This window comes from Macadamia integrifolia, chromosome 10, assembly GCF_013358625.1.
Source record: "Macadamia integrifolia cultivar HAES 741 chromosome 10, SCU_Mint_v3, whole genome shotgun sequence".
NCBI lineage: Eukaryota > Viridiplantae > Streptophyta > Magnoliopsida > Proteales > Proteaceae > Macadamia > Macadamia integrifolia.
Genome location: NC_056566.1, coordinates 20,918,620 through 20,946,581, shown reverse-complemented (window position 1 = coordinate 20,946,581; position 27,962 = coordinate 20,918,620). Strand labels below are relative to the sequence as shown.

The 27,962-nt window shown below is 39.1% G+C and overlaps 3 protein-coding genes and 1 long non-coding RNA gene across 5 annotated transcripts; 1 reads left to right on the top strand and 3 right to left on the bottom strand.

The window, feature by feature from the left end:
- Window positions 1-1,013: 1,013 nt before the first annotated feature.
- Window positions 1,014-6,526, top strand: LOC122090868 (beta-glucosidase 40-like). The gene is made up of 13 exons (XM_042660604.1): window positions 1,014-1,227; window positions 2,644-2,710; window positions 2,915-2,973; window positions 3,647-3,722; window positions 3,859-3,930; window positions 4,177-4,264; window positions 4,345-4,600; window positions 4,866-4,981; window positions 5,093-5,301; window positions 5,712-5,746; window positions 5,853-5,955; window positions 6,053-6,161; window positions 6,275-6,526. The coding sequence occupies exons 1-13, from the start codon at window positions 1,078-1,080 to the stop codon at window positions 6,444-6,446; spliced, it is 1,512 nt and encodes a 503-aa protein (XP_042516538.1). The 5' UTR covers window positions 1,014-1,077; the 3' UTR covers window positions 6,447-6,526.
- Window positions 6,527-6,797: 271 nt separating this feature from the next.
- Window positions 6,798-8,991, bottom strand: LOC122090869. 2 transcript variants are annotated; one of them, XR_006143759.1, is made up of 2 exons: window positions 8,829-8,991; window positions 6,798-7,655 (listed from the first exon to the last, which is right to left on the bottom strand). It is a non-coding gene; the product is annotated as an uncharacterized LOC122090869 (long non-coding RNA). The 2 variants fall into 2 exon arrangements; XR_006143758.1 differs by having other exon boundaries at window positions 6,798-7,324.
- A 1,090-nt stretch (window positions 8,992-10,081) lies between these two features.
- LOC122090866 (putative calcium-transporting ATPase 13, plasma membrane-type) lies at window positions 10,082-13,538 on the bottom strand. The gene has a single exon (XM_042660603.1). It carries the CDS (start codon window positions 13,320-13,322, stop codon window positions 10,224-10,226), a length of 3,099 nt encoding a protein of 1,032 aa, XP_042516537.1. The 5' UTR covers window positions 13,323-13,538; the 3' UTR covers window positions 10,082-10,223.
- An 8,568-nt stretch (window positions 13,539-22,106) lies between these two features.
- Window positions 22,107-25,510, bottom strand: LOC122091268 (calcium-transporting ATPase 12, plasma membrane-type-like). Its single transcript, XM_042661128.1, has one exon. It carries the CDS (start codon window positions 25,296-25,298, stop codon window positions 22,194-22,196), a length of 3,105 nt encoding a protein of 1,034 aa, XP_042517062.1. The 5' UTR covers window positions 25,299-25,510; the 3' UTR covers window positions 22,107-22,193.
- Window positions 25,511-27,962: the final 2,452 nt, after the last annotated feature.

Genomic DNA, 27,962 nt, shown 5'->3' with positions numbered 1-27,962 from the left:
GGACTACCATATTTTATAAAACAAAAGAGAAGACTTGGAGTAGTACTGAGGAAAGCCAAATGTTGTCATCCAGGTCTGCATCATAAATCATAATAAAAGCAAATGTTTTTTCATAACTAATCTAGTTCCAATTTTTCTTGCATGTTTTGTAAGACACGAAACTTGGGGACCAAGTAAGATTTCATAAACCCTATCTAACAAAAATGTAAGTTTCATGACTCTTTCCCTTGGAGAAAGGCAAATGTGAATGACTGGACTCCATAAGTCTGATCCTCTCATTGGCGAGCCCCATCAGAAACCAACAAGTTTCGCATTAAACCAATCAATGTTATGTGCAAATCTTGATTAGACCAGTTGAATTGGGACAGTCTTCTCCGGTCAATTCGCTGTATGCCCCACCATCCCAATAGAGTTTTTGTCTCCCTCTCGAGAGAAAAAAAGATATATATATATATATATATATCATTTCATCCCAAAATGGAAGAGAGAGATATAGACTCAGAGAAATGCTAACGTAAACTATACTCCCAGACAAAGTTCATTTCTACAATAGAATAGAGATCATTATTCATACGTTGTAGTAAAATATGGAAGCTCATTCATTATTTCTATGAAATTGATCAAATACGTATATAATATAATATAATATAAAAGCTACATTTTTGGAATGCGTTATGAAAAATCATACCAAACACATTCTTAATTTCAAAATGATAAGAAACACGCTAACAAAATATAACTGTATAATTCATTTTCTTTTAAGCATGATTTGGATCAACTTCAGCGGTTAAAATACCTGAGAACCACAAAAATGTTGAGGCATGTCCAAGGCATCTTTCTAGGAATCGGTTAAGATCGAGCACGAGAGCTGGCCATCACATTTGTAGCGAGAAATAGAAAAGTACCAGATATGCCACTATCTTTTTGGTAAACCACATATATCACCACCCAAACAGGGGAAAAGTGTAAGAAAACATAACCAGAAGAAAGTATAAAAGCAATCCAAACTCCAACAAAGGATAATCGACCACCCCCAGCACCTCCTAAAAACCCAAAAGAAAACCCATTTGGATTCTCATGAAGATGAAGATGATGAGAAATGTGATAATTTGGGTTTTAGTTGTGGTGGGTTTTGAGTTCCAGAGGAGTACTTGTCAGGTTCCAGAGATTAAGAGGACTTGGTTTCCAAAGGATTTTGTTTTTGGGACGGCTTCTTCAGCCTTCCAGGTATGGATTTCTGTTTTCCATTCTCTCCAATTATATAAATTCAGTCATTAATTCATTCCATTTGAATGAACTAATCACCTTTGTTACATCGATGTTTGTTTGGGAAGAAGGAGAAAGAAAAATGAAAAATGAATTTATCAACGTTAAAAAATTCTCTCTAGGGTAAATGGGCCATCTTTTATGAATTTAGATCCTCTCCGGTCAACTCTCATCTCACCCGAGGAGGGTCATCTATTATTGCATCATGGTTTAAAAATTTAGGATTGGGAATGGGATCAGTCAAGGCTGATACTGATTTGACATCAATTCAAATTGTCATAGAAATACCCTTTTGTTTTACATTTAAAATTATTTTTTTGTTCCTATCATTTTACCCCTTACCTTTACTGATCCACTGATACAGTATCAACAAAAATTAGTATCGATCAAGGCTGATATTGATCCAATCTGATTCCTCAAATCATGATTTCTATATGAAGGAATGATCTAGCAATTCCAGGTTGTTGGGGTGCCCAACCTTTACTCATTCGTCAAATATACATTATTTTAATTGAAAATGGTGTACTTAGTCCAACAGTAAGGTATGAATGTTGCGATCTAGTGGTCAAACGGTTAAAACAGTCCCTTAACATTCTCGGGGTAAGGCTGCACAGTTTCTTACCCCGGACATGGCACATGCTAGACCCTAGTACACCCTTTACATTTTTTTAATTGACCAGATTTAATTGGGAAAAACATGGCAAAAGACCTTGATTTCTAATTATCATCTAATCTATCATGTGACATAGAATATCAGCCCACCAAGAAGCATTGATTAATAGAATAATTTATAGGATAAACATGTTGAATCGTGGAACAATATACTCTCACATGTATCTATACTGTTTGATGAGGAATTATTGACTGCCATTGTCTCCCTCTATTGATCTTGTCTGCTCATTTCTCTGTATAATAAGTAAGGTTTGCAACTAATAAACATTGTTATCATTATATAAACGGAAAATAGAGACCAACGTCGAAAAAGAGAATAATTGATGCATCTCCCATAATGGGCTCAGTTGTTGATATGTTCATAATTCACATATACAATAGACTTTACACTTTTAGAAAGAGTTTAAGAAAGACTTTACGGGTCTACCCACTAAAGAAACCACTTCCCATATGAAACTTAACCAAACCAAGCCTATCAGTCAACAATCATCCATTTACCTATACTCATACAATGATTGCATCTAATATGATGAAAACGTTACACCGATCCCAACAATTATCATTACCCCTTATCTACGGCCCTTAGATGCACACGAAAGGGTATTTTAGGGAACATACAAAAACCATACACCACAATAATCATTCTCAATGATAATGATGACCTTGATACATTTCTTTCTTCTTTGATATTTTGCTGATCTGCAGGTTGAAGGAGCTGTGAAAGAGGGTGGGAGGGGACCAACAATTTGGGACACTTATACCCATACACCAGGTATGTTTCATTTGGTGGTGATACCCTTGACACAGCTAAAGTCAACCTTTCAGCTTCAGATTTATGGGTTTTTTGGGGCTTTTAAGCCCAATCCAACTCCACCTTGGGGTTTTTTCTTTTAAATCAAAGCAATTTTGCTAATTTGTCAACATCCCATTGGTCAAACTTAAGTATCTCTCTCACCGGCCTTCCTTTGTGATGCAGGTAACATTTTTGATCAAAGTAATGCGGATGTTACTGTGGATCAGTACCACCGTTATAAAGTGAGTCTTCTCTCTCTCTCTCTCTCATAAAAAGGAAAAAAAAAATCTAAGTTCTGAACTCTTAAGAGTAGGGTTCTATTCAACCAAAAAAAGAGTAGGGTTCTAAGTAGAAAGCGGATCAAGTCTTCATATGAGAATCATTCTCATATGAGGTTGTGCGGTCTGCACAGATGAAATCCACCCAACAACCAACTTTGTGGTGGATTCCATCTGTATTAATCAGCCCGTACGAGAACCAGATCCACATCTTAGTATCAGTATCAAATCAGCTAGTATCATGGGTGATCCTGGATCTAGTATCGGATCAAGGGTAAAATAGAAAAAAAATATATTTTTTTTGGTAAGAAATAAGGGTAAAATTGACCGATCTAGGCTGATACCAATACCAAGATTTAAAACACTGCTCAGGAGTGTTAACCAAGGTTTTAAAACTTGGGATTAGTTAAGGCTGATACTAATCCACATCGCCTTGAATCGGAAGTTTTATCCTTGCTTATTTATTACCATTTCATCGTATGCCTTACTAATGAATTGATATCAAATTGGTCAAAAAATGGGGATTGAAGATCGGTCAAAGTCAATACTGATTTGATTCGAGCGATATCGATCAATCCAATCCGATTTTTAGAACCATGGTGTAGACGGCAAAATGTTAATTGGCTGTTTCATGCAGGAAGATGTACAACTTATTAAGGACATGGGAATGGATGCTTATCGGTTCTCAATTGCTTGGTCTCGGATTTTCCCTAGTAAGCAACAACTCAACAAGCTAGCCACTCTAGTTTTGCTTTAAAGTTTGAAATCGCAACTGAACTTAACTCTGAACTCAATTTTTGAGAAAATAAAAAATTATGAACACTGATATATTTATCATGTTTCTCTTAGATGGCACTGGACAAGTGAACCAGGCAGGAGTTGACTACTACAATAATCTAATAAACGCTTTGCTGGCCAAAGGTAATGCAAAGAATGAATAGAGCATCCTAAATTTTTAGTAGGATTGAGTTTCCCTAAGGTCAAGTGATGAACAACCCCTCGATGAGGAGGGGGAGGGAGTCAAGATGGCTGTGTCCCTTTGATCCACGTGGTGAAGGAAAATTTTGTCCTCATTAATATATATGTTCCTCGTGAACTTTATTGGTTTTCTTTGTACCCATAACTGCATTTTTATATATACACTTAAGGATGGATCAATAAGTGCAGGAATTCAACCATATGTTACTCTTTATCATTGGGATCTTCCTCAAGCCTTGGACGACAAGTACAATGGATGGCTCAGTCCTAAAATCATGTAAATTATTATCTCTATAATTTTTCAATATATATTACAATCCTAAATGACTGAAATTAATGTTGTTTTTGTATATGCAGAAAGGACTATGCAACTTTTGCAGAGACATGTTTTGAGAAATTTGGGGATCGGGTCAAGTACTGGATCACTTTCAATGAACCTCAAGGATTTGCAATCCAAGGTTACGATGGAGGGCTTCAGGCGCCCGGTCGTTGCTCCGTCATTCTTAATCAATCTTGCAAACCAGGAAACTCAACTGTTGAGCCTTACTTGGTTACTCACAATGTTCTTCTATCTCATGCTACTGTCGTCAACATTTATAGAAAAAAATACAAGGTAAATATAATTAGATTTATTAGGGTTTGGAGTTCCACGTGAGAAACAATAATCTCATATCAGAAGTGAGTGAATGTGAAGGCTTATAAGCACTTGGGCACTTTCTTCTTAATGGGGTGTCTAAAATTTGCTGGGGTTTCCTGCAAGAAAGCAATAATCCCACGTTTAATGTGAATTTAAAAAATTATAACGACTTTGACACCCTCTTCTTATATCACTTCTAGTTGATACTCATTATTATTTTTGTATATTTTTATGGACATAGCCGACACAGAAAGGCTCTCTTGGGATAGCATTCAATGTTATGTGGTATGAACCAATGTCGAATACTACTGAGGATATTGAAGCAACACAAAGAGCTATGGATTTTCAGTTTGGCTGGTAATTAATTAATTAATTACTTACAGTTTTTAATTATAATTTCTATTATTTTTCCAAGAAACCCAATGGTGAAAACTGTAATTAATTTTTGTTAATATGTTGATTACACAGGTACATGGATCCCTTGTCTTCAGGGGATTATCCAAGCTCAATGAGAAGTAGAGTGGGAAGTAGGTTGCCAACATTTTCCAAAGCTGAGTCTGCTCTGGTTAAAGGATCATTGGACTTTGTTGGCATAAATCACTACACAACCAATTATGTAACAAGATTGGACAGGGTCACGAATGATACCATGGATGATTATGATGCAATGACATCACGTATGTCTTTACTCATCTTTGTTGTTTGTTTCTTGTGGGTATCTAAATAAAATCAAAATTGGAACGATAAGAAGAAAAAAAAAAATCCAATAACGAGTTCACAACACGATCTTCTAAGAACCATTAGGTTTTTCTTTGAGCGAAGAAAATAAAGAGCAATCCTAATATCGTGATGCTTCTTCTTAATCCAAGCATAGACTTGAGTGTCTTCCTAATAAAAACTCTTCCTCTTTTTGCTTCAAATCTAACACTTCCTTTATATCTGTGACTATATATGTAGAATGAATCCATGAGTCACGATTTTTAGCTTAGTTGCATGAAAATATTCATTTTTTTTTTTTTTAATGTTTCATTTTGTTTTGCTAATTAGTTAATGCTAACAATATTAATGTTTTCTATGTCTTTTTCAGCTGTCGGCAAAGATGGGAAAGAAATAGGAGAAATGGTAATCCAAAAGAGAATTAGTATTGAAAATTCACAGAACTTTATTTTATTTCTTCTTACTATTTTGTTAATTATTGTTATTAATTAAGATTGCATTTGAATTGCAGGCAGGTTCAATATGGTTGTATGTTGTTCCTCGAGGGATCAGAAGTTTGATGAATTACATTAGGCAAAAATATGCTAACCCTCCTGTCATTATCACTGAAAATGGTAATCATCCTTAAAAAAAAAAAAACCCTAAAAAATAAAATGATAGTTTGTTGTCACCAACATTTTCCTTTCTAAATCTATTGTTTTTGTCTGACAGGAGTGGATGAGTCCAACGACCCATCGAAGCCCCTCAAAAATGCTCTTAAGGATGAAAAAAGGATCATCTATTACAGTGGCTACCTTTCAAACTTGCTAGCTTCTATCAAGTATGTATCCCTACATTTTGAAAGGAACCCAACTCAATTTTAACCTAAATCAGTAAAATCTAAACTCAAATGTAAAATTAGAAGCTAACATCCTATGTTTCTGATTAATGCAGGGAAGATGGGTGTAACGTGAAAGGGTATTTTGCATGGTCCCTAGTAGATAATTGGGAATGGGCTGCGGGTTACACATCAAGGTTCGGGCTTTACTTTGTGGACTTCAAAGACAATCTCAAGAGATACCCTAAAGATTCTGTTGAGTGGTTCAAAACATTATTGGCTTCTTAGGGATCCAATTGTATAGAGCATCCTTGGCTCTTGCTGTTAAGTATTGAGAAAAAAAATGCATTCTTAATTTATTGGGGTTATTTTTCTTTCAGCATTTCGTCAAACAACTCATGAGCATTAGAATAATCAGAGTATGACAAACATACAAGGGACAACTTGATATTCGATCTCAACAAACCTGTTATCAATCCAATTACACTTTCTTTGAAGGAGAAAGAACATGGTTTGAGGAATCAAATCGGATCGGATTGGCCTAACTAAGGTTAAAAATAAACTAGCTTTAAATGAAAACCGGAAGTAGTACTGACGATCAAGGTTTGAGAACTCAATATCATTATGGATCAGCTAATATCAATAGAAATACTGCTGGTTTATATTAAAAAGACGGATTTTTAGGCTATTTTATCCTTTGTCCGTATCGATTAACTGATATAATATCAACCAAGAATCGAGATCAATCATGACTGCTGAGTGACGAAAGCCAAATGATATCATGTAGGTTCTGCATCATCATAAATCATAATCAAACCAAAAGTTTTCTTGAGAACATAGTCGACATGAAAACGTCTTTTCTCTCTCAACATTCCTCGAAAACTCAGAATAGGTTGAGTCCAGATCCTCTCGGCGGCTGTGAGAATCTGGACACACACCCCAACACATAGTTGGCTCCTTCCAGCCGCGGGAGAGGATTCAGGGGCTGGTCTAACCCAATTCCAATTTTTCTTGCATGTTGGTCACCCTCCTTTCCAGGTACCCTTATGGTGCAGTCAAAACACCTTTCATCTGCAATGGATAGTAATCTGTCCCAGTCATTGAACATGAAGCTGCAGCCTGGACCAAGCCTACTTGCAGAACCAGAGTGTGGAGTAATCTTTTATCTGCAATGGACTCTAACAAAAAGTTTATTTTATTTTGTAAATTGAATCCACGAATGAAAAAATGATTTGGAGTAGAACTGGAATTGAACAAACGAAAACCCTGAGCTAAGATTGTAAACACCAAACAGAAGAGAAAAAAAGAAAAGAAAAGAAAAGAGAAGAGAAACAGAGGTGGTTAAATTGGGGCTCAAGGTCAATATAAGTGGCACATAGATCAATATAAGAGAGAGTAATGATCTTACTACTAACATAAAAACTCATGTTCTCTAAAGATGGATCACACAGATTTATTTGGTTGCAGAGAAACTTCACCAATGAATAAAAGGTTCCCCTGAGTAAACTCAAAAAAAAAAAAAAATGAAATGACAAATCTCAGAATTCTAGATTTTATCTGAATAATTTCAAGCAGTAGAATAAATGAAAATCAAATATAGGATCCTGTTTACAACTCTCCACCCCAGGATTTTTTTAGGAGAAGAAGGTTTGGAACCTACATTAGTTGTGCCAAATAAGTTATCTGATCATATCATTCTGATTTCTGAATCATCAGAACTGTCCTTGTTTAGGAACTATCATCATAACTACTAAAAATGAAAAACTGTCACCATATTACTGAAGGAAAGGTAACCTGACTAAGGAAATAAGATTTTGGTCCCAAATAAGAACAGAATACAAATCCTTAATAGGAACTAGAATCGTATCAGAACCCGACAAGTTTGGTAGGAGTACCGATTTTCAGAACCAAGACGGGACCTGATCCGATTCTAAATCACACTAACACTCTTGGAACCAAAACCAAGGTTTCCTAATGCAAAAGACAAAATACAAATACTCATTCACTACGTTGTTGGTCTTCCCAACAAAAGAGGGTTTTAAACTTAGACTACAACTATAATTCCATAAAACAATTTAAGTGATTAATTACGTTAGGTTTCTATTTAAACTATGTCAAGTGTTTTGTTTTTAAAAACACGAGAAAATTGCATCAAGATATTCGATTCGATTTCGATTTTGATTTTGGTTAGAACCATCGATAGACCGAACCGAATTATAAACACTCATTTCAGATACTGAACTGGATTCAGATTTTGGTTTCTATTACGATTTGACACAAGTGAAAACAGAGAGCAAGGAAGGCCTAGAAGGTGAAGACTATACTCTTCTTGCAAATCTTTCAAAAGACAAACAACGATTAGGGGAAAGCAGGGATATGGATAAATATTCGGCTCAGATTGCTTATTATACTAATTACTAACAAGAACAAATATGCATAAAAGTATTCCATAAGATTACCAGGAACAAAGTCGGTCATAGTGGAAGTTCTGAGTTGGTTCCTAAAAAAAATTGAGGCCGTGTGTCGTGAACGTGTTTATAGAAATTTGAAATTGAAGTGATAAAATTGATAACCCATCACGAAGATTCAGTAGGAAAAGTAGAAAATTACAAACGGGCAAGCACCAATGGACATAGTGGCAGTAATAAGATAAAAGAGGTGGGAGTTTACCCAGAAGACGGGGGGCGAGGTCGGCAACTTCAACTGGAGAAGACGACACAGAGGAGCACAGAGTAGGGAGAGAATCAATTTTTTTTTTGGTTAGAAATGGAGCGACTCGCACTACATCGGTATCAAGGGTGTGAAAAACAAATGGAAACCGTTTACCGAAAGTGCTGAAATCGAAACGGAATTGGATTACATGCGGAGAATGGATTTCCTGCTCCTATGAGTGAGCATCCAACACTAACTCCATGTTATGTCATTACATAGGTGAAGAGGGGTAAATTTAGAAGCAAAAGGGACAGGTGTTGAATGCTCACCTGTACAACCTGATGTTACACGAGAACCCTGAAACCCGTTTAATTTAGACCATTTCATAAAGGGCAAAAAGCATAAAAGGGACGGGACAACGCCTTACACTCAAAGTTTATGAAAAGGGAAAATCCCATCCCTATCTATGTTTCCACGACCAGTCTTGTTGACCCCCACATTGGTGTAAGAGCATCGGACGACTTGCTAGCTTAAGGATGAAAAAAGGATCAAATATCACAGTGACTACCTTTCAAACTTGCTAGCTTCTATCAAGTATGTGTCCCTATAGTTTGAAAGGAAACCGACTCAATTTTAACCTAAATCACTAAAATCTAAACTCAAATGTGAAATCAGTAGCTAACATCCTCTGTTTCTGATTAATGCAGGGAAGATGGGTGTAACATGAAAGAATATTTCGTATGGTCCTTACTAGCTAACTGGGAATGGGGTGGGGGTTTCACATCAAGGTTCGGGCTTTACTTTGTGGACTTCGAAGACAATCTCAGGAGATACCCAAAAGATTCTGTTAATTGGTTTAAAAAATTCTTGGCTTCTTAGGGATTCAATTTTACAGAGTATTCTTGGCTCCTGCTGTTTGGAACGCATTCTCAAAATTAGAATGCACATTCTCATTCTCATATATTCTAAAATGCATTCTTAAATTCTTAATTTTATAATGGGTCTTTTTCTTTTTTCAGCATTTCATCAAACAATTCATGGGCATTCGAATCGTCAGAAGTATGACGAACGCACAAGGGACATGGCTATCTTTGTAAATTGGAGATCTTGGGAGAACATGAGACTAAAATGGGAACATAGAACATGGTTCGAGAAACATAGAACATGCTTCGAGGAATCGGATTGAGAATTCCAAAGTGAAACCCAATAAGAAAAACTTCCCTATCCACATTGAGAATCATCATACAATCTAGTAACTAGTAAGTACAATAGGAGAATATATAGTTTTTATTTAGTAACAAAGAATTAAAGAATAAAAACAAAATAATAAACATTGCAGAAACTGTCTATCCAAGTTGAGGATCAATATACTAAAGAAATTATTAGTAAACTAAATATTCAACAAGAAATCCATTACTGTCTATTTTTGTAGCCCTGCCACTTGAGAAAACAGAGAAATGGTTTCTCTGGAACTGGTATCCACTTCACAATCCAACCAATTGGCCAAGATATGGCTGCAAGACCAATGCACAAACACCATTCCCTCCAATTTAACCTCTCTGTGCCTGCGAACCTCTTCAGAAATTCAACCATCACTACCTGAAGAATGATTGTTATCCCCACTATCCCAATAAATAACTTGTTCTTGTGTATTCCTTTGAAGACATTCTTCTTCTCCAGCTTCCTTGCATTGAATTCATTGAACACTTGGCATAGCACAAAAGTGTTGAAGATCAGGGTGTCATTAACCTTTGTATCCACAGAGAAGATAGACTCACCTCTGAACTGTAGGGTCAAGAGGATAGAAACCTGATACAGAGCTTGAGCCATGAGATTCCTCCACATGACATTGGTTATGAGTGGTTCGGTCCGACCCACGGGTGGCTTCTCCATTAGCTCCTTTGTGGGTCGCTCAGTGGCAAGAGCCAAAGCACCCAATGTGTCCATGATCAGGTTCACCCACAGCAATTGAACTGCTGTTAGTGGAACTTTGCCAGCAGAAATTGCTGCAACAAAGTTGATCACAAGAGCAGCAACATTCACAGTGAGTTGGAACTGAATAAATTTTTGGATGTTGTTATAGACACATCTCCCCCACATTAAAACCATGGCCACGGATGCAAAATTATCATCCAAGATGACAATATCCGAACTCTCCTTCGCCACTTCAGTTCCCTGAATCCCCATAGAAAGTCCAATATTGGCCTCTTTCAATGCCGGTGCATCATTTGTGCCATCACCGGTGACCGCCACCACATGGCCTTTCTGCTTCAAGCATTGTACCATCAAGAGCTTGTCAAATGGGGAGGACCTAGCCATCACACGGATTCTATCGACTGTCTCCATCCTTTCTTCCTCTGTGTAATTTCGAAATTCCACACCCTCCACAACCGCTCCATTATCAGAGACCTGATTTGGATCGAGTATCCCACATTCAATGGCTATTGCCCTGGCTGTGAAAATGTTGTCTCCAGTGATCATTTTGATGTGCACTCCAGCATCTTTGCAAGCTTCCACAGCCTTTCTAACCCCTGGTCGACATGGGTCCTTTAGACCCACTAACCCCAACAAGGTTAAACTCTCTTCACTTGGCTTTTCATGAATCTTTCCATCTTCTCTGTACTCCAACTCTTCTTCAGTGATCTCTTTGTGAGCAAAAGCAATGCATCGAAGGCTGTTAGCTGCCATACTTTGAATTATCTGTTCCAAGTTCTTCCTTTCGCTTTCACCCATGAATGTCCAGCTACCATTTCTGTCGTAGTAGCTGGAACACATTGCTAGTATCATCTCAGCAGCCCCTTTCCAATGTATATGGATCATTTTCTCACCATTCTTCCTCAGCAAAAGACCACTGCGCTTCTTTTCTGAATTGAAAGCTTCCACCTTGATAATAGTACAAGTCTTATTCAGCGCATCAATGTCCATATTCAATTCTAGCGCAGCCCAAGATAGGATGGCTTTCTCAGTTGGGCTACCAGAGAACTCAGGCACTGCTCCTGAATGGGGTTTATAAATGGCTCCAGTTGAGTTCAAACCAGCTCCCTGGTGGAGCAAGTCAAGAATAACTGAAGACATTGTTGGGGAAGCATAATCTTTTATGGCATCTAGACCAAGCCAGAACTCAGTCACCTTCATTTGATTCATTGTGAGAGTGCCTGTTTTATCGGTGCAGATGGTGGTGGCCGAGCCCATCGTTTCGCAGGCCATGAGTTTTCTGACCATTGCCTGATCTGCCATCATTCTTTTCATGGAATAAGAAAGAGTGAGTGTCACAGCCAGTGGCAATCCTTCTGGAATTGCCACCACCACGATGGTGATGGCATCAGCAATAATACGAACCACAGCATTCAACACAGCATTGATCTTTGTCTTGCTGCCATTGAACTCTCGATTTCCATAATCATCTACTGTATTGCCCGTGAAATAGCGGACCAACAACACTACAAGAACAAGGAATGCAACTACCAAACCAACCTTCCCTATTGCCAAGGTTAATTTGTCAAGCCGCTCTTGTAATGGTGTTCGCTCATTAGAATCACGGTTTATAGAGCTCATCATCTCACCCCATGCTGTGTTCATGCCAACAGAGGTAACCAGCATGCGTCCATACCCGTCAGCCACCTTGGCACCAGAGATGAGGAATGGATTTCTGGCGCCACCAACTTCAACATGGTCACTCTCCCCAGTCATGCTAGACTCATCAACTTGTAATGACTGGCCATCTAAGAAGAGGCCGTCTGCTGGAATCTGATCACCAATTTTGAGACACACAATGTCACCTACAACAATGTCAAAGATGGAAATCTGTGTGCGCCGTCCACTCCTAATGACTTCGATTTGGATGTTATCACTAATACTTGACAGCTTCTCGAATTGTCTTGATTGCCTGAAGTTACTGAAGGCAGAGACAGCAATAACTATAAAGACAGCAACAAATATACTACCACCATCATACCATCCACCTTTCCATCCATTTTCTCTGATGCCAAACCCAAGAGACAGAATGGCACAGCCCAAGAGAATGAGAATTGTTGTGTCCTTGATAGCCTCCAACACGAAATGGAATAGGCTCTTTGGAGGTTGTTTTGGGTAGCTGTTTGATCCAAAGTAATTGCGACGAGATGCAACATCTTCAGCATCACCACAAATTCCATTCTCCACATCAGTTTGAAGGGATGCAACAACTGCTTCGACTCCTCCAAGTTGTCTCAGACGATCTGGGTTCTTCTCCTTTATGATTTCGATGAGGGCCTTATGATCAGAATTGAAGCAGAGTGAAGTTCCATCATCAATATTGGATTGGATGTCAATGATGGTGTAAGATGGTGAGCGAGAAAAGGAAGCAAATAGCTTATCCTTCTTCTTATCCAGAGCATCTTTGGCAAGAGTGACCAAGATGCGGGAAGAACAGATGGCAATGAAAGCACGGTGCCATCTCTTCTCGGGTATGCTAATTAGACGAAGGGTGGTACACAAGTCAAGTAGGCAATGTTGCACCTTGAAGCCACACATTATAAGTAAAGAATCTCACAGGTGAAGATAAAGAGGATGGGAAGGGGTAGCAGGTGAAAGACAAAGAATGAATGTGGATATAAAAATCTAATCTTGCCAATCTTCCAAAAGAGAAACAAGGATTAGGAGACTGCAAGAATATGGAAAGATAATCTGGTTGGCTCTCTTCTTATAGTCATTTCCAACAGAGTCTATTACTATGGAAGTTCAGGGTCAGTTCCTAGAAAGAATTGAAGCCGTGCATCTTGCTCTGTACTCCTGTTTAAGCTCTGTTTTCATAGCTATCTTCTTGAATCTTGAACTTTTAAGTCTTCTTCCTTCATATATTAACACCTTCTTAACTAAGATTTGTGCTTGGGTAGCACCAGACGTGGTTCTGAAAACGTTAGGTACTTTCAGGTGTAATTTGGAGGGAGGTGGTGGTTTAAGGAAATTTCCAAGGGGAAATGACATGTTAGTTCTCAAAGCGAAGGAGATGTAAGAAATGCACAAAGAAAGACTTGGACTACTCTGACCAATGTGACGAGATCGGGGTGACGTCACAGAATCTGCATCATAAATCATGATCAAACCAATTAAATTTGTTCTTTCCCTTTTGGACAAATTTTTTCTTCACCCATTGGCCATAGGGAAAGAAGAAATATTTCTGCGGGAGAGTGCAGCTCTTGCCTTATGTCAAGGGGACCAATGAGAGCATACTAGGAAACATCAAGGTATAAGAAGCATCAATTCAAACCAAACCAAATCGAATTGATATTCGTTTGAGTATTTGATTCTTTTTTTTTTTTTTTTTTTTTTTTTGAGTTGTAAGTGTTTTCTGTAATTTTTTACACATATTCACATGCTAAGATAATTTTGGAGTTCATGATGACCATAATGTCCATAACTTGAGCCCATTATGACCTTTGGTCCATCACAATCATAGTCCAAGAGAAACCATTTATTTTACCTAAAAAAAAAAAAAATGGGAACCATTTACATAACCAAATTAAAACCGAGTTATAAAATCATATTAAAACCGAGTCAAACCGAATTAAATCGGTTTAAATATTCAAATATGGAACCAAGTCAAGTATTTTTTTTTTTTGAGTTGTGAGTATTCACCTCTCTCTTTCACTCCTTTCCCTCCTCCATTGAACAGACCCAGATCAACTTCTCTTCCATAGTCCATGGTCATTGGCACAAAAATTGTTTGTAATTTCGATCTTGTACAATTTCGTGAAATACCACCTTCAGGGGGTGACACGTGTATTGATACCAATACAATGGTCCAGATCTGATTTAAATGCCTCTTCACTGATTTAATGTTTTATTAGTTGTACCAGATCTGAACCATTGCATTGGTATCAATACACGTGTCACCCCCTGAAGGTGATATTGCACGAAATTATACGAGATCGAAATTACAGACGATTTCAAACCCATTGGCACAAAAATCGTCTGTAATTCCGATCTCGTTGTCGTTGCCGTCGCCTTAACAACTCGGTCTTCTCGTCAAAAACTCTCTCTCTCTCTCTCTCTCTCTCTATTAATTCCTCGAAACTCAGAAAAGAGAAGGAACCTGGACTCCTAGAGATCAAACACGAAACTAAGGCGGACCAAGTAAGAAGATTTGATGAACCTACAAGTAGAACTGTAAGTTTCATCACTCTTTGTTTAGAGAAATGGAAACGTGAATTCCACTTGTCAGAAACCCAACACGTTTCGCAGAAAACCAACCAATGTTTCTATGCAAATCCTGGAGCAACCAATTGGAATTTGACCCATGTGAGGAGATTGGGGATCGTCTTCTCCGGTCAACTCGCCGCCCACCATCCCAGAAGATCCTGCTGTGCTGTCGATGGATTTGAAGGGAGCCATTTGGTTTTCGTGGCTGCGGTATCAGACCCATTTGTTGTTATCAAAAATGAAGTTAAATTTGATCCCAAGATTATGCCCCAAGTTCGCTTATTTATTGTCTATTAGACATCTTGAACTCTCAGACATGGCTGATTGATCTTGTCGAGAATAGTTTCCACCAAATCCACAAAGAACCCATGTTCCACAAATGAAAACCCAGAGCTAAGATCGTAAACATCAAAAGATTTGAGCTCCCACCCCCAAAGATCTATATAAGTGGTACCCAAATCAATATAAGAGAAAGTAATGGTCTTACTAGTAACATAGAAACTGGATTCATCTATTGAAGGAGTGTTCATGATTAGTAATCATTTCCCCCAAAGATGGATCGATCACTCAGATTTATCACTTCAAGCTAGAACATTACTTGCAATCTCCTAAGAGGACTCATCACTTAATGAACATTACAAGGCTGTATCCACTGTACACCACCCAGTGAGACCAAAATCATAATACTGAATTAGGCCTAGTGATCACATTGCACATCATCTCTCATTGTGTGCATCTACATTGCAAGCATTACCTGACCAAGATAATTTTTCATCAGTCGGAGTCTTACCCATTTTGGAGGTCTGAACCACCACTGTGGAGTGGGTGCTGCCAAAGAATTGGCTATTGCATCCAATAGATTTCCTTCAGCTTGCTTTGACAAAATTCCTTAATAAAGTGAAACCGATAAATGTATAATTAAGAAGAAATTTTTCTACCCAACTGAGAATCATGCATTCTGTAGAAACACAACCCTAAAATGATGCAGAAGATAATGGAAAAACAAGAACAAACAATGCACACAGATTTACGAGGTTCGGCAAGATTGCCTACGTCCCTGGTGAGATGAGATCTTGCTTCACTATCAATGGAGAATAGGGTTACAGTACTCATCCCTCACACCTCTCAGTCTTGCTTGCATTACAGAGAAAGAAACCCTCGCTACAAATATAAAGCGAAAAAATCATAATCCGAAAAGTACACAATTGCCCTCAAATAAAAAATTCGAGCAGGGGGCCTACACCCCTGCTATGCAGGGGCAGGAGCCCCCACGACCCGCTAACCGGCTAACAGGACTGCCGTCTTGCCTGTCAAGGTGCTACACTAGTACTCCTTGGATTAAACTCTGACGGAGTACAAGACATCGTATACCAACAATCTCCATTTTGGCTTGAATTCTGTCGAGCCTCCTGTAAAGATAACCTATACACATCTTCATCCCTTATGAGGTACAAACCCGCACCTATTTGGTGCGCCCTCATCTTCAACAGTGAGTAATATTAATCAAGTCCAAACAGGACTTGAACTTTTCTGTAGTAACTGGCTTGGTAAATATATCTGCAAGATTGAAATCTGTATGAATTTTTCTCAAGTGAATACTGCCTTTGACACAAGCTCTCTGATCTTGTGAAATCTCACATCAATATACTTTGTCCTTGCATGAAACACTCGATTCTTTGCAAGATGTATGGCACTCTGACTGTCACAATGTAACACTATACCTCCTTGCTCCAACTCCAACTCACAAACCAGTCCAGCCAACCAGACTCCTTCCTTGGCAGCCTCAACTGCCGCCATGTATTCTGCCTCTGTAGTGGACAATGCAATTGTAGACTGAAGCAATGCCCTCCATGATATAGGTCCACCAGCCAATGTAAATACATACCCTGTAGTAGACCTCCTCTTGTCTAAATCACCAGCATAGTTGGAATCAACATAAATTACCAATTCTGTGGAACTTCCCTTGCCACTGAACATAACACCTATATCTTTAGTCTTATTCAATTATTTGAAGATCCACTTAATTGCATTCCAATGCTCCTTCCCTGGATTACTCATATATCTGCTAACAACACTAACAGCATGAGACAAATCTAGCCTACTACAAACAATAGCATACATGAGACTCCCAACTACACTAGCATAAGGGACCTGAGACATCTGTTCCACCTTAATGGAGTGCTAACTGGCTTAGCCTTTTTCATATTGAAACGCTCTAGCACCTTTACAATATACCTCTTCTGAGTTACCCAAAGTTTACCTGCATTTCTATCTCTAAGGATTTCCGTGCCAAGGATCTTCTTAGCAGCACCAAAATCCTTTATCTCAAATTCAGCACTCAACAAATACTTAAAAGAGACTATATCATGTTTGTTCTTTGTAGCAATAAGCATATCATCAACATAAAGCATCAATAAAATAATGGAATTATCACTTGACACTTTATAATAAACACAACTATCATACTCACTTCTTGTGTAGTCAATCTTCATCATATGAGAATCAAAGCTTTTGTACCACTGCCTAGGAGATTGCTTAAGATCATAAAGCGACCTCTTAAGCAAACAAACATGATCTTCCTTTCCCTGCACCTTGAAACCTTCAGGTTGCTCCAAGTAAATCTGTTCTTCCAAGTCACCATGAAGAAATGCAGTCTTCACATCGAGCTGCTCAAGCTCCAAATCATAAATGGCCACCGAAGCAAATAGTACCCTGATTGAAGTGTGTTTCACCACTGGAGAGAATATTTCATTGTAGTTTTATCTTCTCCTTCTATGCATAGCCCTTGGCTACAAGTCTGGCCTTATACCTTTCACATTCCTTCTCAGATGCTGCCTCTTTCTTACGAAAGACCCATTTACACCCAATGATTTTTCTTCCTTTAGGTTTTTCCACAATCTCTCAAGTCTTGTTCTTCTACAGAGACTCCATTTCCTCCATCATAGCTGCCATCCATTTATCATGTTATGCATCACTCAAAGCATCATGGTAGGAAGATGGATCACCTGTACTTACAGCGTGGGTATAGGCAACCATGTCCTCAAACCTATATCTCAAAAGTGCTTTATGAATACGCTTTCCTTTACCCTTTGCTACAGTATAGGGAACTTCTACTGCTTCCTGTTGTCCTGATAAGTCACTGGATGACTCATTTTCTCTTGTTGTTTCTGACTCACTTAACTCCACCTGCACAGTAGAATCTTCTTTATATTCACCAACTATTTGTGAATTGCATTTTGACTTCACAATATGAGACTCATCAAACACAACGTCCCTGCTAACCATAACTTTCTGTGAACTTGGATCCCACAACTTGAATCCCTTTACGCCTTTCTTAAAATTAAGAAAGATGTATTGCTTAAACTTTGAGTCTAATTTGGAATGCTGCTCACTCTCAATATGTGCATAGGCTGGATAACCAAATATTTTTATAATAGAATAATCTACTAGTTTTCTTGTCCATACCTCTTCAAAAATTTTATAATCAATTACCTTTGATGGAGACTTATTGATGAGAAAACATGTCATATTCATTGCTTCTACCCAAAATCTCTTGCATAACCTGCATTCAGCCTCATACTCTGAGCTCTTCCTAGAAGGGGTTGTTTGTTTAGAGGGATTTTGCTGGGGTGGGATTTAAGGGGTGGGATAGTTGTATGAACTATTCCACCCCATGAAATTTCAATGTGTTTGTTTGTCTAGGGTGGGATTTTGAGTAGACAACACATTTTTGTTTGTCGGCTGACGTGGATCACAAATTCTCCCACCCCATGCCCTTCCAAAGTCTTGCCGATTTGGTAGGACTCTGGTGGGAAATCCAGGTGAAACCAGTTGGAGATGGCGCGAAAATGTTATCCATCATCCTTCCTTAACCATCACTTTGCTTCAAGCTTTGCCACCATGATCGGTGTCCTCAGTCGCTGCATCATTGCACCCTACACCCGTGTCGAGCCATTGCATACCTACTAAGGTGAATTGAAGACGAAAAAAACCCTCCAAAGAATTTCATAGACATCCATCGCATCCTTTCTAAGGTGTGTTAAAAAATTTTTTTGCAAGAAACCTGTATATATTCTATGTTGAGATTGTGGGGAGGAGGGTGAGTTTTCAGACCGCAAAGGTGAGAGGGGGGGTTTTGGGCCAGTGAACAGGAACTGCGAAGGTGAAAAGGGGGTTTCAGATTGTGAAAGTGAAAATAAAATATCAGACCGGTGAAGAGGAGTTGCAGAGGGCGCCTCATTGGGAAGACCAGCAGGCAGGAGAGAACGCTACAGGATCCCTCGTAGGTCGTCTTCCATGGCTTCGAATTTTCTTCCACCATATTCCGTTTTCTCTGCAAGTGAAGAGGTCCCATTTCAGACCTGTGAAGAGGAGTTGCAAGGGGCGATTCACAAGGAAGATCGAACCCTCTTTTTTCTCTGCAAGTGCTCTCTGGCAATTTTCTGAGCAGATCTGCCGGTACGAGTTTAGAAATCAGAATTTTGAGAGAGAGAGAGAGAGAGAGAGAGAGAGAGAGAACCTAGGTAGCTAATGTTCTAAGAATCAAGAATCACACTCGCACCTTGGCCTCCCTGAAGAATAAGATGGGTTTTTGGCAGAATCCATGGAGTAAACACAAGGAGACGATTCATCCATCTCTCTCCTCCATTGCTCTCTTCTCACTTTACTCTATGAACAATTCCACATGGAACCGTGTTAACCAAACGCTATGGGGGTGGGAATGATTAACATTCCTTCATCTTTCCTTTCCCTAGTCGTCACCCCACCAACACGTGGGTCCCATTCTGACAATATTCCCACCCCGTACTCCCCTCTAAACAAACGGGCCAGAAGTGTTCTGTTCATCTTTTCAGCTATACCATTTTGTTGTGGTGTCTTTGGAACCTTGAAATGACTTGTAATCCCTTCAACTTTACATAATTCTATAAACGGCTTGTACGTGTACTCCCCCTTCATTATCTATTCTCAAGTGCTTAATTTTCTTTCCTGTCTTCCTTTCTACCTTAGCCTTCCATTCCTTAAATTTATTGAACACCTCACTTTTATGCTTCATGAAGTAGATCCAGACTTTTCTTAAGTAATCATCAACAAAGGTCACGAAGTATTTTGCCCCACCTTTAGATTTTGTTATTGAAGGACCTCATACATCGCTGTATACATAATCAAGCACCCATTTACTCTTATGTTTAGTAGTTTTGAAACTAATCTTGTACTATTTTCCAAACACACAATACTTGCAGAAGTTCAGTTTACAAGTTTTCACTCCCTTCAACATTTTTCTTTTATGAAGCTCCATCAATCCTCTTTCTCCCATATGTCCTAACCGCATATGCCATAGATATGTATCATCTGTATCAAATTCTACATCTGTAGTCACAGATGCTCCACCTGTAATAGTGTTCCCCATGAGTCTGTATAGGTTTCTTATTAGTTGTCTCTTCATGAAAACCATAACACTCTTTATAACTTTGAGAACTTCACCTTCTGCTATGTACTTGCAGCCATTTGAGTCAAGTGCTCCCAAAGATACTAAGTTTTTCCTTAATTCTGATACATATCTCACATCTGCTAAAGTTCTTATTATTCCATCAAATATCTTGATTTTGATAGTGCCTATCCCAATAGTCTTGCATACAGCATCATTCCCCATTAGGACAGACCCACCATTATATGGTTGATATGTATCAAACCAATCTTTATGTGGACACATGTGATATGAACATTCAAAATCTAAAATCCAAGAATCAGAAGATTGATTTTTACCTGATGATATAGACAGCACATCTCCATCTGAACTGTCAGCCACGCTAGCTTTCTCAGTGCCTTATCTACACCTTTCTTCTTCAAGTCCACCTTTCTCTTCAAGCACTCTCTCTTCAGATGACCTTCCTTCTTGCAATAATAACAAGAGACCTTTGTCTTTGTCCCTTTTGATTTCGATCGACTCTTCCCCAATCTCTTCTTATTTGATCTCCTTCTTTTCTACTCTTGTCACCTCCAAAAAGACCTACTAATTTTCTTCCTTGTATCATTGGACATGAGGGCAGCCGTGACTTCATTCATCTCAACGGTCTCCTTCCCGTACAAGAGAGTCATTACCAGGTGATTATATGGTTCTGAGAGCGATGATAGTAACAGTAATGCCTTGTCTTCATCCTCGATCTTAACCTCCAGGTTTACAAGTTTACTTACGACCTGATTGAACATGTTAAAATATTCTAATAGATCTGTACCTTCCTAAATCTATAGAGAATACAATTGTTTTTTCATAAACAACTTGTTTATTAAGGACTTCGTCATGTAGGTGCTTTCAAGTTTCGCCTATAACTGCGGTGTAGATTCGATACCCACAACATATTGTAGGGCATCATCAAAAAGATTCAATCAAATAACACTTACCGCCTTTTCCTCCATCTCCTCCCAATCTTCATCCTTTGACGCCAGAGAGTGAAATTGTTCTTCCCATTGAAAAGCTCAATATCATACTTGACATTCAATCCCTTCCCTGCCATTGTGATAGTAAACCCTAGAAAACGAAAACCTAGAGCTCTGATACCAATTTGTAGAAATGAAACCCAAAAACGATGCAGAAAATAATGGAAAAACAAAAACAAGCAATGCATACAGATTTACGAGGTTCTGCAAGATTGCCTACATTCTTGGTGAGATGAGATTCTTCTTCACTACCAATAGAGAATAGGGTTACAGCGTTCATCCCTCACACCTCTCAGTCTTGTTTGCATTACAGAGAAAGAAACTCTCGCTACAAATATATGGTGAAAAAATCCTAATCCGAAAAGTACACAATTGCCCTTAAATAAAATAAATCGAGCGGGGGGTCTCCTGCCCGCCTTGCAACCCCCACGGCCGGCTAACTAGCTAGCGGGATCGTCGTCCTACCTGTTGAGGTGCTGCACCAGTACTCCTTAGATTAAACTCTGGCGGAATACAAGACATCGTACACCAACAGCATTCTAGTAATTGCAGAATACAATTGGAGATAGGTATCCAATCCATAACAATGAATTAGTGTTTATCCAAGCTGGGAATCATTATAATGTTTTAGTAAATGAAATTAATATTTTACAATATGTTTAAAGAATGGAATAAAGAATGGAATGGAAAAAGGTAATTCTACAGTAAAAAAGAGCTAAATAATGAACAAGAAGAATGATCCAACCTAAAAATTAAAATCAAGCACCATTATATCTTCCTCTGTTTTTGTAGCCCCTCCCACTTGAAAAAACTTAGAAATGGTTTTTCTGGAACTCGTATCCACTTCACAATCCACCCAATTGGCCAAGACATGGCTGCAAGACCAATGCACAAACACCATTCCCTCCAATCTAACCTCTCTGTGCCTGCGAACCTCTTCAGAAATTCAACCATCACAACCTGAAGAATGATTGTTATCCCCACTATCCCTAGAAATAACTTGTTCTTGTGTATTCCCTTGAAGACGTTCTTCTTCTCCAGCTTCCTTGCATTGAATTCATTGAACACTTGGCATAGCACAAAAGTGTTGAAGATCAGGGTGTCATTAACCTTCGTATCCACAGAGAAGATAGACTCACCTCTGAACTGTAGGGTCAAGAGGATAGAAACCTGATACAGAGCTTGAGCCATGAGATTCCTCCACATGACATTGGTTATAAGTGGTTCGGTCCGACCCACTGGTGGCTTCTCCATTAGCTCCTTAGTCGGTCGCTCAGTGGCAAGAGCCAAAGCACCCAATGTGTCCATGATCAGGTTCACCCACAGCAATTGAACTGCTGTTAGTGGAACTTCGCCAGCAGAAATTGCTGCAACAAAGTTGATCACAAGAGCAGCAACATTCACAGTGAGTTGGAACTGAATAAATTTTTGGATGTTGTTATAAACACATCTCCCCCACATTAGAACTGTGGCCACCGAAGCAAAGTTATCATCCAAGATGACAATATCCGAACTCTCCTTCGCCACTTCAGTTCCCTGAATCCCCATAGAAAGTCCAATATTGGCCTCTTTCAATGCCGGTGCATCATTTGTGCCATCACCGGTGACGGCCACCACATGGCCTTTCTGCTTTAAGCATTGTACCATCAAGAGCTTGTCAAATGGGGATGACCTTGCCATCACACGGATTCTATCGACTGTCTCCATTCTTTCTTCCTCTGTGTAATTTCGAAATTCCAGACCCTCCACAACCTCTCCATTATCAGAGACCTGATTTGGATCGAGTATCCCACATTCAATGGCTATTGCCCTGGCTGTGAAAATGTTGTCTCCAGTGATCATTTTGATGTGCACTCCAGCATCTTTGCAAGCTTCCACAGCCTTTTTAACCCCTGGTCGACATGGGTCCTTTAGACCTACTAACCCCAACAAGGTTAAACCCTCTTCACTTGGCTTTTGATGAATCTTTCCATCTTCTCTGTACTCCAACTCTTCTTCAGTGATCTCTTTGTGAGCAAAAGCAATGCATCGAAGGCTGTTAGCTGCCATCCTTTGAATTATCTGTTCCAAGTTCTTCCTTTCGCTTTCACCCATGAATGTCCAGCTACCATTTCTGTCGTAGTAGCTGGAACACATTGCTAGTATCATCTCAGCAGCCCCTTTCCAATGTATATGGATCATTTTCTCACCATTCTTCCTCAGCAAAAGACCACTGCGCTTCTTTTCTGAATTGAAAGCTTCCACCTTGATAATAGTACAAGTCTTATTCAGCGCATCAATGTCCATATTCAATTCTAGCGCAGCCCAAGATAGGATGGCTTTCTCAGTTGGGCTACCAGAGAACTCAGGCACTGCTCCTGAATGGGGTTTATAAATGGCTCCAGTTGAGTTCAAACCAGCTCCCTGGTGGAGCAAGTCAAGAATAACTGAAGAAATTGTTGGGGAAGCATAATCTTTTATGGCATCTTGACCAAGCCAAAACTCAGTCACCTTCATTTGATTCATCGTGAGAGTGCCTGTTTTATCGGTGCAGATGGTGGTGGCCGAGCCCATTGTTTCGCAGGCCATGAGTTTTCTGACCATTGCCTGATCTGCCACCATTCTTTTCATAGAATAAGCAAGAGTGAGTGTGACAGCCAGAGGCAATCCTTCTGGAATCGCCACCACCACGATGGTGACTGCATCAGAAATGATACGAACCACAGCATTCAACACGTCATTGATCTTCGTCTTGCTGCCATTGAACTCTTGATTTCCATAATCATCTTCTGTATTCCCCGTGAAATAACGAACCAACAACACTACAAGAACAAGGAATGCAACTGCCAAACCAACCTTCCCTATTGCCAAGGTTAATTTGTCAAGCCGCTCTTGTAATGGTGTTCGCTCATTAGAATCACGGCTTATAGAGCTCATCATCTCCCCCCACGATGTGTTCATGCCGACCGAGGTAACCAGCATGCGTCCATACCCATCAGCCACCTTGGCACCAGATATGAGGAATGGATTTCTGGTGCCATCAACTTCAACATGGTCACTCTCCCCTGTCATGCTAGACTCGTCAACTTGTAGCGAATGGCCATCCAAGAATAGGCCATCTGCTGGAATCTGATCACCAATTTTGAGACACACAATGTCTCCTACAACAATGTCGAAGATGGAAATCTGCAAGCGCCGTCCACTCCTGATGACTTCGATTTGGATGTTATCGCTAATACTTGACAGCTTATCAAATTGTCTCGATTGCCTGTAGTTACTGAAGGCAGAGACAGCAATAACGATAAAGACAGCAACAAATATACTACCACCATCATACCACCCATCTTTCCATCCATCTTCTCTGATGCCGAACACAAGGGACAGAATGGCACAGACCAAGAGAATGAGAATTGTGGTGTCTTTGAAAGCCTCCAACACAAAATGGAATAGTCTCTTTGGAGGTTGTTTTGGGTAGGTGTTTGATCCAAAGTTAATGCGACGAGGTGCAACATCTTCAGCATCACCACAGATTCCATTCTCCACATCAGTTTGAAGGGCATCAGCAACTGCTTCGACTCCTCCATATTGTCTCAGACGATCTGAGTTCTTCTCCTTTACGATTTCGATGAGGGCCTTAGCATCAACAATATTGATGCAGCGTGAGCTTACATCACCAATGGATTCGATTTCAAGAATAGTGTAAGAAGGTGAGCGAGAGGAGACACTAAAGAGCTTATCCTTCTTCTTAGCTATAGTATCTTTGGCGAGATTGATCAAGATGCGGGTAGAAAAGATGGCAAAGAAAGCACGGCGCCATCTCTTCTGGGGTATGCTAATTAGACGAAGGGAGTCGCATATGTCAAATAGGCAATGCTGTACCTTGGAGTCATACATTATTAGTAACGAATATGAGAAGTGAAAACAAAGAGCAAGGAAGGCCTAAGAAGGTGAAGACTGAGAATGAATGTGGCTATAAAAATCTATTCTTGCCAATTTTCCAGAAGAGAAACAAGGATTTTGGAACAGCTAGCAGGAATATGGAATGATATTTGGATGGGTTGTCTTCTTCTATTATACTAATTGCTTACAGAGTCGGTTCTATTATACTAATTGCTTACAAAGTCGGTTAATGTAAGTTCTGGGTTTGTTCCTAGAGAGATTCGAGGCTGGAATGTGTTACGTGTAGCATCCTCTGTTTTAAGCTCTGTTCTCACAGCTACCTTCTTGTCCACTAGTTTAAAACTTGTGGGAAAAGCAACCACTAAAGAAATCTAAGCTTCTCTTTTTTTTGTCTGGTCAATTTCTGAAAGAAGAAGTTAAGAGGTAGGAGCTTACCCAGAAGACGGAAGAGGTTGTCGGGTTACTTGGTCGAGGCGGTCGGTAACAGTAACTGGAGAGGTGTCGAACTCTGCAGATGGCCCGCGTTGAGATTGTGTTAATGAGTTGATACCGACAACGTTTGCCGGTTAGATAGCAGTAATTGGAGAGGTGTCGAACTCAGCAGATGGCCCGTGTTGAGATTGTGTTAATGAGTTGATGCCGACAACGTTTGCCGGTTAGATAGTTTTGGTGCGACTAGCAGCACAGCATGCTTGTACATAACGGCGGAAGAAGAAGATCCACAGTTTCATACAAGGAACCAGAAAGTCTTTTTCTATTCTGTTTTAACCTTTCTCAGGGAAAAGGGCAAAATGGTTTCTGTGGCCTTGAAGGATTTAGTTATCGGTATTGGTATTAGTCTCGGTGGGTACGGATATGGGATCGGCTGTATCGATTTAGATCGGTCAATATTACTGTTATTTTTCATAAAAAATTAGGTGATGATTTTATCCCTGATATCGATACCATATCTAATCTCAGACCAATCAAGTATTGGATTGGTCTCAATCAATATTAATACAATATGACTGATCTAATACCAATACATAAAACAATGACATGCATCCAGACACATGGGGGGAGGCCATTTGATGTTTTCTAGTGCATTTCTATTGGTCCCGTGCACCGTGTAAAAGCCACTCTAACTGTATTCGTACTCTCCCATGGTTACATTTACGTCAATTATGTCTGGGTTCTTCTGCCCGACCCACAAAGTTATCATTCTTCTATTATTATTAAGAGAAATGTTTCCCAAAGTACAATTATTGAACACACAAAAGGGCTAAGAGTGCAAGAGGAAACACTCACATAAGAATCATTTTCCCTTTCGGATGGCAGTCATTGTTTGGTGGACTTTCAATAATACTGCATCTTGGACCAAAAAGATTCCAAATTTGAGGTTATGATAAGGCCGCATTACACATTGCCGCGTTATATGTATGAAGACTACACACCAAGGAAGTGGTCTTTTTTCTATAAAAAAATCCATATAGGTGGTTTTTTTATTTTGGTGAAATTGCTTGAAAACGAAGATAATGACCTTCATGATATGTGTGGGCCAAGATAGTTTACCCATCCTTTTTAATTTTTCATTTTTTTTTTTTTGAAACCTGGCCCACTTTTTCGGTAGACCAGGCGAACCCTGAGCCATGTAAGACCCCACAACGCACATTGACCACCAAAGGCCTATGGTCTATGAAAATTTTGTGCACAAGATCTCCTCTTCTTGTGGCGTGATTCCTTGCTTTGATTAGGCAATCTCAAAAGGCAATGACTAGCTAAGGCTATAAGAACCAACAAGATTGATGATATTCTACCAAGAAAATGTGCATGGTATAATATTCTATCAATGGTTTTAAGTGTTGGTATTGTATCATTTATATCGTATCAGTATTGACACAGATCGATCTCCGATTTTTGACCAATCTGGATCACTTACCTGTATCATTTTAGGGGTAAATTACTTTAAAAAAAAAAAAAAACAAGGGCAAAACTGATCGATGCACGCCAATCCAATTCAATCCAATCCAGAATGATATCAGTATCAATACCTACCGATTTCAATCCGATACCATCCCCTAAATCCATGGTTCCACCGGAGTTGTGCTATATGGACATGGTGGATGATGTGGAAATTTTCAATCGATGTGAATGGATAAGGTACACGTTATGCTAATAATTATGAGTCAAATTTGGTAATCTTTTGATCATAAGATTCTTTTTATTTGATTATTCTCAAAGTAGTTTCAATGGTGAAATTGTTAAAAGACGGCCAGCATCTTGCCTTTTTAAAGGAAAACTATGTTTTGTTCATTTCTATATATATTCACGTGTAAAATTTAAATTAAAATTAAAATTTTATATAAGTAGATAAGTGATGATAAACCATATTTATACACCAAAACTAAATGTTTGAAAGGCCAATCTTGTGGATTTTTCAGTCAAAGAAGCTCAAGCCCTTATCTTCTTGGTTTATTAACGAGTAGGAACATATGAAAGAATACCCACCGGATTCTTTTCTTTTATTAGAAAAACCAATGCCTTTGTTCTTTTCATTTCTTTCTTTTTTTATTCTTTTCTTAAAGTAGCTTTGTGGTATTTGACGAATTGTTCTCCAAATGGCCTGGGGATTGAATGTAATTTCTTTCGTTTACTGACAAGAAACTTCACAGATAGTCT